The 16,096-nt window shown below is 43.6% G+C and overlaps 2 protein-coding genes and 1 long non-coding RNA gene across 5 annotated transcripts in view; 2 read left to right on the top strand and 1 right to left on the bottom strand.

Moving 5' to 3' along the window:
- LOC137342421 (protein tyrosine phosphatase domain-containing protein 1-like) overlaps positions 1 to 7,687 on the top strand; it is a 35,089-nt gene extending 27,402 nt beyond the window's left edge. Inside the window, exons 6-9 of the mRNA XM_068006346.1 lie at positions 318 to 1,522; positions 2,762 to 2,944; positions 6,253 to 6,361; positions 7,489 to 7,687. Of these exons, the coding sequence (XP_067862447.1) occupies positions 318 to 619 (302 nt within the window). The 3' untranslated portion in view covers positions 620 to 1,522; positions 2,762 to 2,944; positions 6,253 to 6,361; positions 7,489 to 7,687. The remainder of the gene's footprint in view (positions 1 to 317; positions 1,523 to 2,761; positions 2,945 to 6,252; positions 6,362 to 7,488) is intronic.
- The window catches only part of LOC137342016 (uncharacterized), a 49,291-nt gene extending 36,055 nt beyond the window's left edge, over positions 1 to 13,236 (bottom strand). Inside the window, exon 1 of the long non-coding RNA XR_010967178.1 lies at positions 13,197 to 13,236. This is a non-coding gene — a long non-coding RNA (uncharacterized lncRNA). The remainder of the gene's footprint in view (positions 1 to 13,196) is intronic.
- Positions 12,593 to 16,096, top strand: part of ccdc117 (coiled-coil domain containing 117) — a 36,337-nt gene continuing 32,833 nt past the window's right edge. Inside the window, exon 1 of one of the 3 annotated variants that reach the window (XM_068005609.1) lies at positions 12,593 to 12,683. The gene's annotated coding sequence lies outside the window, so the exon portion shown is untranslated. The other 2 variants (XM_068005607.1, XM_068005608.1) reach the window with 2 other exon arrangements.

Below are 16,096 nucleotides of genomic sequence, written 5' to 3'. Positions count from 1 at the left end.
GGGCAGAATTCTCCTGCTCGTCTTCAAAATAGTACCATGGGATCTTTTACATTCACTTGAGAGGGCAGACAGGCCTCGGTTTAATGTCTCATTCGAAAGACAGCACCTCGGACGGTGCAGCACTCCCTCAACACTGCATTGGAGCATCAGCTTGGGTTTTGTGCTCATTTCTCTGGAGTGGGACTTGAACCCACAGCCAGGTATAGCAGCATCAGCAATGCTCCCTGCACTCTGCTGCTAGTCTGGTTTGCTATTGTATGTGTATAAATCCCTGGGATGGTTCGACATTTGTCCTCAGTCTCTCTTTTTGCCTGCAGGAGTGTTAATTGCCTGCTACATGGCCTTTATGACGAGAATGAGCGCTGATCACGCCGTTCTTTTCCTACGTGTCAAACGGCCCAACGCCACTCAGACGAGAGGTCAGCTCCTTTGCGTCAGGGAGTTCACCCAGTTCATGCAACCTCTTTGGATAGTGTACAGTCCGTATAACTCTGTGGCTCATGCTGCAACCCTTGATCAGTATCTGGAACGGCAATGCTACCTGCTCCACGGCTTCAAAGCTAGACAACTGAAGCACCTTCCCAAACCCATTTACCTCATCTGCAAATGGGCTTGCTGAATGCACAATACCTGAGCAAAGACTATCAAGGGCTAACTACAGCATCCAGGTACTATCCAAAGAGATATGAGACACCCTCTCGCATCTCTCTGGAGATGATGTAGAAAAAAAGAGATACAGAATCAAGAATCTGATGAACCGACTTCTTTACAAAACAGCTCCTTTCCAGAATGGACTGTTGACAAGTTTTCTGGCTTCAAACCGCTGCCACCCCTCAGGAAGAAGCTAAGCTACAGCGATTCTGATCTGAGACATATCAACCCCATTCATCTAGAGAACAATGGTCCATCATTCATTAATCAGAACACCTCAGCTCTGAAATTGAGGCAGGCCAGGCATGAAGAGCAAAGAAGCTCTTGAAAGTCTCTGTGGTCATCTTTATGCAAGTGAGTGCCCCACTGCAGATGGATTTTGGTCATCACCCACACAGGCCAATGGAAGATTTGAGGTCTTCGGTACAAGTAAAAAGGCAAAGAGAGTTCAAACGCAGCCAGACTATAGCTGATGGCAGTCTTCTGCATCTGGAAAAGCCCAGTAAGCTTCCTCTTGAGCTGTCTCCTGTGCCAGTAATTGATATCCAGAGTCCCAGTGACAGCTCAGACTCTGACCCTACAACTTGCGACGTCAGAGTCCAGACAGATCAGCTGTCCCAGAATTTGCAAGAAACCCTAACCAAGTACTGTGTCTCTGGAAGGTGGCTGTTCAGCATCCAGTGGAGAACACATGAAGGTTCCATCGAAACCTGCAGGTCACATCAAAAGCCAAGAGCCAGAATCACATACAATTTGCCACATAAGCATGCGTGAGCCAGCGGGAGTGTCAAAGCATCTTGCTGTAGCTCATTCTTTATCACACAGTCTTGACGTCAGTGAAGGGAAGTGGCAGAGGGTACTAGGCTGGCAGGTAAGCAAATTTAACAAAGAACATTGCTTTTTACATTGAAGGTGGGACTTCCACTTTAAGATCTTTAGTTACTCTGCCTCTTGTCTGGCACCCATGAGGGGAGGCAAGAGTTCCACTCCCAGGCTCCATCAACATGGCTCTGTACCCAACCCCTAGGAGATGTATGTCGCGCCCTTCCTGTGGGAAAGCACCTGTGTTTCACATCTTCTCCGGCTTCAGGGGTACGATTGGTAACTAAGTGTGTGAGGACTTGGTGGATGGAACTTGCTGGTTGCCCAACCAAATATGCCGCCATTACACAAAGTTCTTTGTTTTTTTACATAACCAAGGATTAAGCCTACAACAGATGTTCATGGCACTGAGACATGAATCCAAACATATAAAAAATACTCTGATAAGCTCCTCCAATGATTCATTTGATCAGTGCACTGCCTACTGTGGAACTGAGCTATACAGATCAGAAAGTTTTCGCTGGCCTGGGGGGGGGGGGGAAGGGAGGGAAAATTGGCCACTCTGGATAACTTGTCAATGCATTCTGCTGTAAAATGTGTCTGTATGACCATCAAGTGAGGACAAGATGTGATCCCCTACACCCCTCCCCCACGCCACAGCTGGTCTGGACACACATCTCAAGAATGGCCATTTGACTCAGCTGTCGGAAGGTTGTAATCGGCAATGGAACTGAACCCCAGCGTAACTCGCTGAGGGGGAAATTGGTCTTTGCCAATAGAACAAAGCAGGCTCATTGCAATTCGGCAGCCCTCAAGCTGTGGAGGGCTGGAAGGCTTGTCGCTCACCCCAGTCCCCACTCACACCGATCCCGCCCCAAGATAAGATTGCCCCCGATGTGTCAAAAAGTGGACACAATTTACAGGGAAAGAAAGGAAAAACAGAGTGATGGTCACACCATGCTGAGGTTGTGCACCTCCTGGCAGCAGGTTAAAAAGTGACTGGCTCAGATCCAGGAGCAGGTACCCTCTCTATCAGAGAGAGGGGGTAGCCATAGTATGGAAAACAGGAGAAAATGTCATTTTAAACCAAAAAAATACCAGAAAGCCAGACCGAGACCTGTTATTTCAATATTGTGCTTGCGAGATTTGCAGTAAAGCATGAGCACATTGACACTGCTAGGTCAAAACAAGAACTCCTGGGCTCTACAGAAGGTTATAATTGGGACCAGTCAATAAGGTGTTGCTGTAAACATTTTTTTTTACATTTTGGACTTTTCCCTCTCAAAAGCAGCAAGATCTGAATTCCTCTGAGAAATCCTGGGAGCGGCTTCAGGCTAAGGAGGACCCCGTTATCCTGAGCGGACTTTTTTGGTCCTGGTTTGAGCAGCTGAAAGTGCCTGTCCTACCAGAAACAGACTGACTGCACTTGACAAGCACTCACACAACCAATCCTCTGGAAGTATTGGAGAAGGTAAAGCTCTGGGGAGCCTGAGTTTCCAAGGGGCAAGAGGTTCAGACATGTGGCAGATGAAATTTAACGCAGAGAAGTGTGAAGTGATACATTTTGGTAGGAAGAATGAGGAGAGACAATATAAACTAAATGGCACAATTTTAAAGGGGGTGCAGGAATAGAGAGATCTGGGGGTGCACATACACAAATCTTTGAAGGTGGCAGGACAAGTTCAGAAGGCTGTTTAAAAATGCATGCGGGCTTTATTAATAGAGGCATAGAGTACAAAAGCAAGGTAGTTATGCTAATCCTTTATAAAACACTGGTTAGTCCTCAGCTGGAGTATTCTGTTCAATTCTGGGCATCACACTTTAGGAAGGATGTAAAGGCCTTAGAGAGGGTGCAGAAGAGATTTACTAGAATAATACCAGGGTTGAGGGACTTCAGTTATGTGGAGAAGCTGGGGTTGTTCTCCTTAGAGCAGAGAAGGTTTAGAGGTGATTTGATAGAGGTGTTCAAAATCATGAAGGGTTTTGATAGATTAAATAAGGAGAAACTGTTTCCAGTGGCAGAAGGGTCAGTGAGCAGAGGACGCAGATTTAAAGTGATTGGCAAAAGAGCCAGAGGTGACGTGAGGATTTTTTTTTTTTACGCAGCAAGTTGTTGTGATCTGGAATACACTGCTTCAAAGGGTGGCGGAAGCAGATTCAATAGTATCTTTCAAAAGGGAATTGGTTAAATACTTGGAGAGAAAAAAATTACAGGGCTATGAGGAAAGAGCAGGGATGTGGGACTAATTGGACAGCTCTTTCGAAGATCCAGCACAGGCATGATGGGCTGAATGGTCTCCTTCTGTGCTGCACATACTGTGAGTTCCTCTTGGACTTTGAGATTGCTCAAATGAAATGAGTAAAGAAGCCACTCAGATTAGATTTACTTTTGTGAGTGGCAGGTTCTTTGATGAAACAACCTTTTCTTGGTTGGCTTTTCCCACTCCTTTCTAAAAGTATCTTGTTAATATTTGTACCTATCTAGTTGAGGAACCTTGGTGCTGTGAATGGAACAGTTGTCAACTTTTGGCACCAAGTGTCGTCATTGGGCATTCACGTGGTACGCTTATGGTGCAGAATAAAGCTCCCTCTATACTGCCTTAACAACTTCAATCCTTTATTGCACGCTTTAGTGACCTTTCCCTTTCCAAGACCAGCCTAGGTGAGACTGCTAATCTGCACCAGATTATAAATACCCTTTTACGCAGCAGATTTACATCAACTAGGACCTGGGAGAGATTGTCACCTGTCAGGGATACTACTGATTCTCTAGCCTGGAATTTTTCGGAGCAAGCGCGGCATAATGCCATTTGTTTTGCGAGTTAGTAGTTTAGCTGGTGTTACGCTGAAACATCAATACGTGCGAATTTCCTCGATTGTTTGTGCCGCATCTGAGATACATCCACTGAAACCCGCTGCCGCTCATTTACATAGCTCCTCTCCCATTCAAAAAGACAAACTAATGCGAAGTTCCATCATTTATGCCAGTAATGCGCTGGCATAGCTTTTGCCCAAAAATGTAGGCGCAGCACGGCCTGAAGTCAGCTGATAGTGACGGAACTGAGATTGCTGGTGTTTGATAGAAATTTTCTTTATGATTTTAGTTCAATTTTTTTTTTACTGAAAGCTGCACTATACTTAACCATGTCCTGCCCATCTCGGTGCACCTGAAGTTTTTTGGATCCCCCTCCATGCATTCAAAAGAATAAATGTAAGGAATCTTACAACACCAGGTTATAGTCCAACAATTTTATTTGAAAATCACAAGCTTTCGGAGATTATCTCCTTCGTCAGGTGAGTGAGTTGAATAAGCAGCTGGAATGGCCTTCCCAATGGGCATATTCCTATTCAGTATAAAGATGGAAGAGGAGCAGCAGAGGCAAGAGGCTCTGAGGATGAGGTGCCACGGCAGAAGACAGCAGCCCACTCGCTATTAGCCCAATTATGACATTGCAATTGTGCTGGTTTTACGCCGGTTTTTACATTCCAGCGCAAATGAGCTCCGCAGGAAATTTGGGCATGTTTGTTTTAGCAAGGTTGCCATAAAAACTGTCATAAATGTTGACATAATTTCAGTGTAAATGGGATCCAGGAACTTCTGGATATATATATATATATATTTTAGGAACAAATTCTTACACATCATTATGCATTCTTACCACATCATCTCAGCTTGTTATTGTATCCGGGATAGCACTTGTCTGATGTAACATACTCATGCAATGTCATAACGGAAGAGGAAGAGAGGGATAAACACCCTGGGCCAACTATATCCAATAATGCAACTGTCAGTGTTCTATAAACGGGCCTGGATTTCTCTCTGATTTACCACCTGATTTGGGGCAGTACAGTTTATGTTATTTGCCATGGATCCGGAAAAGCAGAGACGGTGTGCATGTGGCTACAAAGTCTTTGTTTACCCACATCCCTTCAACCCCTTTTCCTTCATCCGCCTATCCAATCTAATTTTGAATGTTGACATAGTTTCTGTCTCAACCACTAACCCTGGAAGTGAATCACAGCCTCACAACTCTCTGTGTGAAGAAGTTTCTCCTGCCCTCTGTTCTAAATCTCTCACATTTAATCTTGTATATCTGGCCCCTTGTTCTTGACCTCTCAATTACTGGAAAAAGTCTGCCTCTATCCATCCCATTCCATCTTTTCATAACTTTAAACAAACGATCATATCGCCCTGTAATCTGTGTTGTTCCAGGATAGTGATAGGTGTGACCAAAACACCTCGGGTCATTTTGCTTGCATTTATTTTTTGGCACTTTTCGAAACACATTCCCTCATCTCAATTATGTAGTGCGTTTGGAACTTAATACCTTTGGCACCCACTCCATTGGGACCACATTATCAGCGTATATTATGTAGTGAATAATACACTGTGCATATTATAGAGTGCATAACACAATGTATCTTTCATATAGGAACATAGGAACAGAAGTAGGCCATTCAGCCCCTCGTGCCTGCTCCGCCATTTGATAAGATCATGGCTGATCCGTGATCTAGCTCCATATACCTGCCTTTGGCCCATATCCCTTAATACCTTTGGTTGCCAAAAAGCTATCTATCTCAGATTTAAATTTAGCAATTGAGCCAATATATGTGCTGGTGAAAGCTGCCTACTGCTTTTATGGGAATTCCCATTTTTAAAATCAGTTGAATTTTCAGTCCAGGTAGTTGTGGCACTCACTGCTAGTCAATACATTGTCTTTTTTTGTAATTCTGTTTTAAATGCAATATAATTTGAAATGTCCCTTCTGGCTGTTTCAGGGACAGATTGAAACTCTGCTGTGTGTAGTGGACTGCATTGCTGGCCTGAGGGATATACCTGCTGAAGTTGAAGTGTTTACTGGGCCGCACAATCCAGGCCTTCACCTGGGTAAGTCAGCTGACATTTGGACCTGCAGAAACATATTACTGTGCGAGACCTGCTTCTGACAAGTGGTGAACAAGTCAAGTTCTTTGAGGTTTTATTCCTTTAATGGTCTCGCCTTCAAATTTCCTCACTTTTTTCCTCCTTTAACGGTACCATTTGTGAATTATCTTTGCAACCTGTTTACATGGCACTCTGAGCCACAGCCCCTGTTAATGCTGCTCCACCCTTGTCCTGTGGCTGGCAGGATTTAAACAGGTGAACTGACAGATTTATATGCTGTGAGCTTCCTTCCCAGGTTATTATGGAGTCAAGAGCAAGCTGTGCTGCAGCTTTAGAATATGCTCTTGCCAGCTATTATTCTGGATTGGTTAGAAATTCCTGTTCATGATATTAGTGGATAAGTGGTTAATGCAAATAAAGAAAAAAGAAAGACTTGCATTTATATAGCTCCTTTCATGACCTCAGGATGTCCTAAAGCACTTTACAGCCAATTAAGTACTTTTTGAAGTGTAGTCACAGTTGTAATGTAGGAAACACGGCAACCAATCTGCGCACAATAAGGTCCCACAAACAGCAATGTGATAATGACCAGAAAATCTGTATTAGTGATGTTGGTTGAGGGATAAATATTGGCCAGGACACCGACGAGTGGTCCCCTGCTCTTCAAAATAGTACCAAGGGATCTTTTACATCCACCTGAGAGGGCAGATGGGGCCTCGGTTTAACGTCTCATCTGAAAGACGGCACCTCCGACAGTGCAGCACTCCCTCAGTACTGCACTGGAGTGTCAGCCTAGATTTTGTGCTGAAGTCTCTGGAGTGAGATTTAACCCACAACCTTCTGACTGAGAAGCGAGAGTGCTACCAACTGAGCCACGGCTGACACTGGAGGGAGGGAATAAACCATCCATTTATTTGTATAAAATCCTCCCGTCTGCTATTATAATGGTGACACATTAACCCTTTTGTAATATATAAAAATGTTATTATTGTTTCTTTCCAGCTGTGTGACTGGGAGGAGGGACAGTATTGTCATAAAAGCACTCAATGATATAGTATCACGCATCAGAATGGAGAATGTTATGATGGGAGGATTGAGACAGATGATGTTTTTCTTGTTTTTAACTACAGACAAAGCCTGATGAAGATATGCAATGCTCTCTTCACAAAGACCTGAGAAATATGTTACAGTGTTATAGAGAAAGCAAACAGCACCACGATGGCAAAATGATGTTACCTTCTCCGAATGCAGTTTTCTTGTTCCTACCAACCACAGTGCTGCTGAGTGAGTGATGAAGTTCTGTCACCATTTCACCCTGTGAATAAAATACTTCCCACAGCTGCCATTCTTAGCCTGAGTGCTCACTCAATTCTTGCTGTTGCACTGTATAGATAGAATGCTGTAATAATCCACCTGCTTTAATATTTCATCTAAAGCTCCTCTCAATATAAAAATGACTTGCGTTTATGTAGAGTTCCTCACATGTAGGGTTGGGCACACGTAATGCTGCCAATCTATTTAGTCATGATGTGGAGATGCCGGTGATGGACTGGGGTTGACAATTGTAAACAATTTTACAACACCAAGTTATAGTCCAGCAATTTTATTTTAAATTCACAAGCTTTTGGAGGCTTCCTCCTTCGTCAGGTGAACGATGTTGTAAAATTGTTTACGATCTATTTAGTTAGAGTTAAGAAATAAGAGGTGCCATTACACTACTGGTGTAGTCTATAGGCCACCAACTAGCAGGAAGGATATAGAGGAGCAAATTTGCAAGGAAATTACAAAGAGGTGCAAAAGCTATAGAGTAGTGATAACTGGGGATTTCAACTATCCTTATATAGATTGGGATAACAATAACATAAGGTGCAAAGAGGAGGAGGAATTTTTGAAATGTGTTCAGGATAACTTTCTTAACCAGTATGTTTCTGGTCCAGTGAGGAAGGAAGCATTGCTGGACTTGGTTCTAGGGAATGAGGTGGGCCAAGTGGAACAAGTGTCAGTGGGGGAGCATTTAGGGAGCAGCGATCATAGTATCACAAGGTTTAGAATAGCTATGGAAAAGGACACGGACCACTCTAAAATAAAAATTGTCAATTGGAGGAGGGCCAATTTCAATGGAATGAGAACAGATCTGGCCCAGGTAAATTGGAATCAAAGATTGGCGGGCAAAACCGTAATTGAACAGTGGGCGACCTTTAAAGAGGAGATGGTTCAGGTACAGTCTAGGCACATTCCCACGAGGCAGAAAGGTAGGGCAACTAAAGCCAGAACTCCCTGGATGACGTGGAGATGCCGGTGATGGACTGGGGTGGACAAATGTAAGGAATCTTACAACACCAGGTTATAGTCCAACAGTTTTATTTGAAATTTTTATTTGAGATTTTCAAATAAAACTGTTGGACTATAACCTGGTGTTGTAAGATTCCTTACATTTTTCCCTGGATGACAAAAGAGATAGTGAATAAGGTGAAATGGAAAAAAGGGGCGTATGACAGATGTCAGGTTGATAACACAAGTGAGAACCAGGCAGAACATAGAAATTTGAGAGGGGAAGTGAAAAAGGAAATAAAGAGGGGCAAAGAGAAAATATGAGAATAGACTGGTAGCCAACATAAAAGGGAATCCAAAAGTCTTCTACAGGCATGTAAACAGGTAGTAAGGGGAGGGGTGGGGCCGATTAGGGACCATAAAGGAGATCTACTCATGGAGGCAGAGGGGATGGCCGATGTACTAAATGAGTACTTTGTATCTGTCTTTACCAAGGAAGAAAATGCTGCCAGAGTCTAAGTAAAGGAAAATAGTTGAGATACTGGATGGGCTAAAAATTGATAAAGAGGTACTAGAAAGGCTAGCTGTACTTAAAGTAGATAAGTCACCCGGTCCGGATGGGATGCATCCTAGGTTGCTGAGGGAAGTAAGGGTGGAAATTGCTGTAGGATTATCATTTTTAATCCAAGATTTTATTCGCCATGGGAAAACCCCAGTTTTGGGAAAATGACTGCAAAAAGGACTCTGTTTAAAACACAGTTCCCAGACAAGCTTTTGAACTAAAACTCATCCCACCCAACAGACAGTGCCTCACATCATCTCCGGCTCCAAGTTGGCTAAGGAGACAATGAAATCCACCCCCCCCCCCCACCCCGCCCGGTTGATATAATTAAGTCAATCGGTCAGGACAACAGAACCCATCTGAACAGTTCACAGCTCATGTAGTCAACAGTTGCCATTGTCCTCCAATACCAGCTAGATGAGAGGTGGGAATATAATACACATTCAAACAAAGCTTTCTCTCCAGGGACCAATCGTAGGATTTTGCACCGTCTGACGAGATTAGCCAGAATAACTGTTGCAGCCTCAGGAAGGAGGGGGTCGAACAGGAGGAAGTCGAACAGTGGATGTCAAAGGGACACCAGCCACACAGCTCTACAACATCAGAAGAGCAGAGTAGGCTGCTCTTTCTACAACCAGGACCGAAGGAAGTCGCATGCCCCAAGGAACGGGTATGGCCCCAAGGACTTCGATCGTAGAAGACACGACCCAGCAGCCAGTCAGCAGGGTGAGCATTTCAACCGCAGCCTGCAGAATACTCAACTCACAGCTGTGTGGAGAGTTACCTCTGTATGTCCCGACTAAACATTAGCAGTGTAGTGTTGGGAGTTAACAGCTGTGCCTAAGGGTACACGGAGGGGCTTAGTTTAAGAAGTCCAAGGGGAAATAATCTATTTGTTCATAGTCATGTCGGAACATTAGCATCGGGTTTTGCCTTATTGAGATTTGCTGTACATATTAAACATACCTTTACTATTCAAAATCTGAAATCTATGTCGATTGCGTAATTAATCATCCTTCAGTGTGATTCATAAGGGTAAGACCAGACCGTAAATAAGTGAGCTCGGTTGTGACCAGCAAGGCTGAACGACCCTCACACGATCGGAAACACCCTACATTGGGGAGGTACTGGCCATAATCTTCAAACATCCGTAGATACGGGGGTGGTGTCAGAGGACTGGAGAATTGCAAATGTTACACCTTTGTTCAAAAAAGGGTGCAAGGATAAACCTAGCAACTATAAGCCAGTCAGTTAACCTCAGTGGTGGGAAAACTTTTAGAAATGATAATCTGGGATAGAATTAATAGTCACTTGGACAAGTGTGGATTGATTAGAGAAAGCCAGCATGGATTTGTTAAAGGCAAATTGTGTTTAACTAATCTGATATAGAGTTTTTTGATGAGGTAACAGAGAGGGTAGATGGAGGGCAATGCTGTTGATGTGGTGTATGTGGATTTTCAAAAGGCGTTTGATAAAGTGCCGCATGTTAGGCTTTTCAAGATTGCGGCCCATGGAATAAAGGGGACAGTAGCAACAAGGATACAGAATTGGCTAAGTAACAGGAAACAGAGCAGTGGTGAACGGTTGTTTTTCGGACTGGAGGGAAGTGTACAGTGGTGTTCCCCAGGGGTCGGTGCAGGGACCACTGCTTTTCTTGATATATATTAATGACTTGGACTTGCGTGTACAGGGCACAATTTCAAAATTTACAGATGTCACAAAACTTGGAAGCGTAGTGATAGACTTCAAGAGGATATAGACAGGCTGGTGGCATGGGCGGAAACGTGGCAGATGAAAATTAACGCAGAAAAATGCGAAGTGATACATTTTGGTAGGAATAACGAGGAGAGGCAATATAAACTAGAGGGCGCAAATCTAAAAGGGGACTGGAACAGAGAGATCTGGGGGTTTACGTGCACAAATCGTTGAAGGTGGCAGGGCAGGTTGAGAAAGTGGTTAAAAAAGCATACGGGATCCTGGGCTTTATAAATAGAGGCATAGAGTACAAAAGTATGGAAGTCATGATGAATCTTTATAAAACACTGGTTCGGCCACAGCTGGAGTATTGTGTCCAGTTCTGGGCACCGCACTTTAGCAAAAATGTGAAGGCCTTAGAAAGGATACAAAAGAAATTTACTAGAATGATTCCAGGGATGAGGGGCTTTAGTTACGTGGATAGACTGGAGAAGCTGGGGTTGTTCTCCTTGGAACAGAGAAGGTTGAGAGGCGATTTGATAGAGATATTCAAAATCATGAAGGGTCTAGATAGAGTAGATAGAGAGAAACTGTTCCCATTGGCAGAAGGGTCAAGAACCAGAGGACGTAGATTTAAGGTGATTGGCAACAGAACCAAAGTGACACGAGGAAAAACTTTTTTACACAGAGAGTGGTTAGGATCTGGAATGCACTGCCCGAGGGGGTGGTGGAGGCAGATTCAATCATGGCCTTCAAAAGGGAACTGGATAAGGCGGGGGAGTGGGACTAGCTGGATTGCTCTTGCATAGAGCCGGTGCGGACTCGATGGGCCGAATGGCCTCCTTCCGTGCAGTATCCTTTCTATGATTCTAAATACCTGAAGCTCCAGGGCAAAAGTATATTTTATTTTTATATTTTTTAAACCTATGCTTTCTTGTAACTCATTCGCACAACTTGTCATCTTGGCAATAAATATAAGGAAAAACAATCAGTGGTTCTCAAAGCTTTTACAATCGGACGAATGCATCTAAAACTCTCAGCCCTTCATGTCCCTCTAACCAAGGATACTGAGACTGGTAAGTCTGAATAAAATTCCCTTTCTCCATTAGTGTATGTCCTCTTTTTTCTTTGTTTTCTTTGTATCCTTTCCTTCTCTCTCGCTCATCTTTTCTGGCTCAAAAGTATTTTTCTAGTCACTCTCCTTTTCTGGTTCATTCTCCTTTGCTGGTCAACTGCCTCTCTCGTTTTATCTGGTTCACGGTCTCTCTTTCCTTTTCAGGTTTTTTCTCTTTCCCTTTTTAGATTTTATTGGTTCACACTCTTTTTTTCCCTTTCTGTACCTCTTTAGATCTCTCCGCGGAAGCTCTGAATGGCAAAATTAAGGATATGGTGTTTGGAAACATTGAAGTTATTTAATTTTTGATGAAGGACCTGATATTCTTGGGTGACCAGCTAAAGTTATTTTGATTGCAGATTATTACTGCTACAGAGAAGGCTGTATTTGTGTTGGCAGATAAGAGATTTTGGCTGCCACGTACCCTACATTACAACAGTGACTGCACTTCAAAAGTACTGCATTGTAAAGCTTTTTGTGACATCATGAGGTTGTGAAAGCACTACATAAATGCAAGACTGTCTTTCTTTTCGTTCTTTCCAAATTTGAGCTGCGCTGTTTCTTGCATCCTTAGTGTCCCACCTGGCTCAGCTGATCTTGAGAGAACATTTTCCAGACTTGACTACATCCAAGATTTCAGGAAAAGCAACCTTGGCAAAAGGAATTTGATGGAGCTCCTGCAGGTATATGCTTGCCAGAACTTTTGGTACTACCAGAGGCCCATAAAAGTGGTGTTAGTGAACTGTGTAAATAATCGTGGGTTGTCATTTAGCTTAGCTGTGCCTTGTTAGTCCCAGGCTTGTCTTGTTGAGGTTTAGTAATGTTTAAAATAAAAACTGATTTTCACTGAATTTACCCTGGTTTAAAATTTTAAAAAATTGATTTTCTCTGAATTTAGCCTGGTTTGAAATAACTGTTTTCCGCTGAATTTACCCTGCTTCGATTTTTTTTTAAAACTGATTTTCACCGAATTTACCCTGGTTCAAAATGAACACTGATTTTCACCGAATTTAACCTGGTTCAAAATGAACACTGATTTTCACCGAATTTACCCTGGTGTTCTGGTCTCTATTTCTTTCCTCCTTAAAAATAAAAACTGACATTAAAGGTCCTAGCACAGTAAATAGCTAGATACCCAAAGCCTAGGCCCGCTCCCATTATCAAACCGTCAACGGTGTTATTATGACACTTGTTACCTGTAATGCCGTCATTCCGCGATGTCACAGCCTTTCTGCCCCTAACAAAGATGGCGATTGCGGCTCGTTCAGCCTTCAGGCTTACTAATGCGCATGCGTACGTGTGGGGCGCGCCCCCCCACCATTGTAGGCTGTGCCTCAGAAAATTCCAGAGACGACGTCATGACGTAAAGGATAAGGTAGACGACGAGATAAACAGAGGGCGAGAAGCGGCGTGTGATTGATGTACAGGTGAATGGGAATGAGAGTAGGGGAAGGTTGAGGAGCAGGGCGCTAGCTCTGTGGTCACTTTGGCGCGGACGATGTTTGAAGTGACCGTCGGTTGTGACCCCTCGCGGGGAGAGGGTATGGGGTTTAGGTGAGCGATCGAGCGAGGGCCGGGACAGCTGGCGGTCCCTGGGTCCCGGGAATCCGGCGCTGTGCACGCGAAGTTTTTGCCACTGCACGTGCGAGTTCACAGTGGCTGCACGGCCTGCGCGCGCCTGACAGCTGCAGTGGATCGTTGCTTAATAGAGCAGAATGGGAATCTGCGCTGGTTGGTATCGTGGTGGTCTGCTTCTGACCTTACCCGTAAAAGTATGTAGGCACTGTCGGTGGATATGCAGCAATGCACTGATGGGAGGGACTGTGCTTATCAATGTTATGTATTAGCAACGATTGAAAACATGTATTTGTGATTTATTTATGACACTTGCACTGATGTTTACGATGTCAGTCCAGTAGCATTGCATGCAGCTTACTCGTTAATAATGAATTTTGATCAGTTTTATGTGAACTCTAAGAATCCCGTTCTTGTTATTTTTTTTTTTGGCGCACGTATATAATGTCTGCAAAACAATTGAGTTTCACAGATGCCCAACACATTGCAATCTGGAAAGGCAGCGCAAGTTGTAATTTCCTGTTTATGTAATCTGAATGGTTTATTACAGGATGTTTTATGGTCACTAAGTAGAATGCCGTTGCATCTGCTGTAACATAGTAAGGCTTGAACAGGAGAGAAACGTCTAGAAGTTTCCGGAAAAGGACAATGTCCAGGCGCTAGGCGGCGTTCGCAGTGCCGGTGTAAAAACCTATTAGCAAAAGAAGTTTAAAGAAAATATAAATTGCTGTCATATCGCATCCCACTTTAGGATTTTAATAAATTTGTCTTAATATAAGTACGAACAACTACGGACAGGAAAAGACCCTCTGGTCCATCCAGCCTGCTCCACACAATTGTGGTACCTTGGGAGAGGTGAAAACCCAAATTTAAAAACCCATGCCAATTTTGGTGTGGTGAGGTGGAGGGAATCTGCGAAATTCATCTCTGACCCCCCTGGGCAATCAAAATTAGTCGAGGACATCACTCTGGCCCTGATAAGAGGTGATCTCTGCCCGCCAGCCCTTACTTGAAGTAATTCAGCGAATCGGTATCCACCGAGCCAGGAGCCTGGACCAGAGGTCCACCATTCTCTGGACAAAGAACCATCTCCTGACATCTAACCTAGATCTGGCCGCATACAATTTAAAATTGTGATCCCTGGTTCTCCCATACCTATTTAATTGCAGCAAACTGTCAATGCAAACACAATCTATTCCCTTCGCCATCTTCGATCAGGTCACCCCTAAGTTTATGCATCTCTAAAGTGCAGAGTTCCAGCTATTTGAGCCTAGCTTGATAACTAAGATACTTTAAACTGGGAATTAGTCTTGTGGCCCTCCTCTGCACCCTTTCCAAAGCCTCAATATCACCCAGCATGTGAAGAGACCAAAACTGTACAAAGTATTCCGACTCAGGCCTGACCAAGGTCTTCTACAAGGATAAAATAGTATGCTTTGTCTTATAGTCAATTGTCCTATAAATGCACCCCCAACACCCTATTCGCTCTAGCTATCGCTTCATGGCATTGCTCATGAACCATTAGAGACCTATGCACTAGAACTCCCGGATCTCTTTCTTTCTCCACCTTCTTTAAGGCTTTTCTTTGAAGGCGTATGTATGTTGAGCATTCACCCGTCCCACATGCAAAACACTGCACTTTTCCAAATTAAACGTTATTTGCCAGTCACGAGCCCAGTCCCCCAACACATCAAGATCCGCCTGAAGCAGTCAAGAATCGGCTACAGTCCTATCATTTGCACAGGCCTTGGTATCATTTGTAGATCGTGCCCCCAACACCTACATCTAGATAATTAATAAAAATAATAAAGAGCAACGGTTCCAACACCGATCCCTGCGGGGCGCCACTGGTGACCGGTCTCCAAACAAATCCAAATCCATCTGTAACTACTTCCTGCCTACGGCCTTCCAGCCAGTTCTCAATCCAGCTCAATATATTACCACTAATACCAGAGGCTTCGATCTTGTAGCGAAGTCTCTTGTGCGGCGCCTTGTCAAAAGCATTTTGAATGTCTACTGTGCTTCCCTCATCCACCATCTTGGTGACTTTTTCAAAAAAATAGAATCAAATTTGTAAGACATTACCTTTTTTTGAAGCCATGTTGGGTGTCCCTAATATGTCCCTCACTATCCAAGTAATCATTATATTGCATCCATAACGATGATGGTTACCTGGGTGCATCTAGCTGATCAAATAGCTGTCTTCGTTTTCTTTAGCTGTTCCTCGTACTTAACTGCTGTTTAGTTGAGTATTAGATGCCTTTAGATTGTAAAAGTTATTGTTTGCATCTTATTTGTCTTTGTATATGACCAGTCAGCCACAGGGGCATTTTCTTATCATACTCCCTTCTTTTGACTTTAGGTACATACTTGTCTTCCACATTTTTTATCTTGTTTTTAAAAACTTTCCATTTGTATTCTGCATCAGTCTCGTCACCACCCAGTAGGGTTAGTCAATCAACCCTGTCCAAATCATCTGCCATTTTAGCGAAGTTTGCCCTCTTGAAATCTGGTACAAGTT

Source organism: Heptranchias perlo, chromosome 25 (assembly GCF_035084215.1).
Source record: "Heptranchias perlo isolate sHepPer1 chromosome 25, sHepPer1.hap1, whole genome shotgun sequence".
NCBI classification, from domain to species: domain Eukaryota; kingdom Metazoa; phylum Chordata; class Chondrichthyes; order Hexanchiformes; family Hexanchidae; genus Heptranchias; species Heptranchias perlo.
This window is presented reverse-complemented; position numbering and strand designations above follow the sequence as displayed.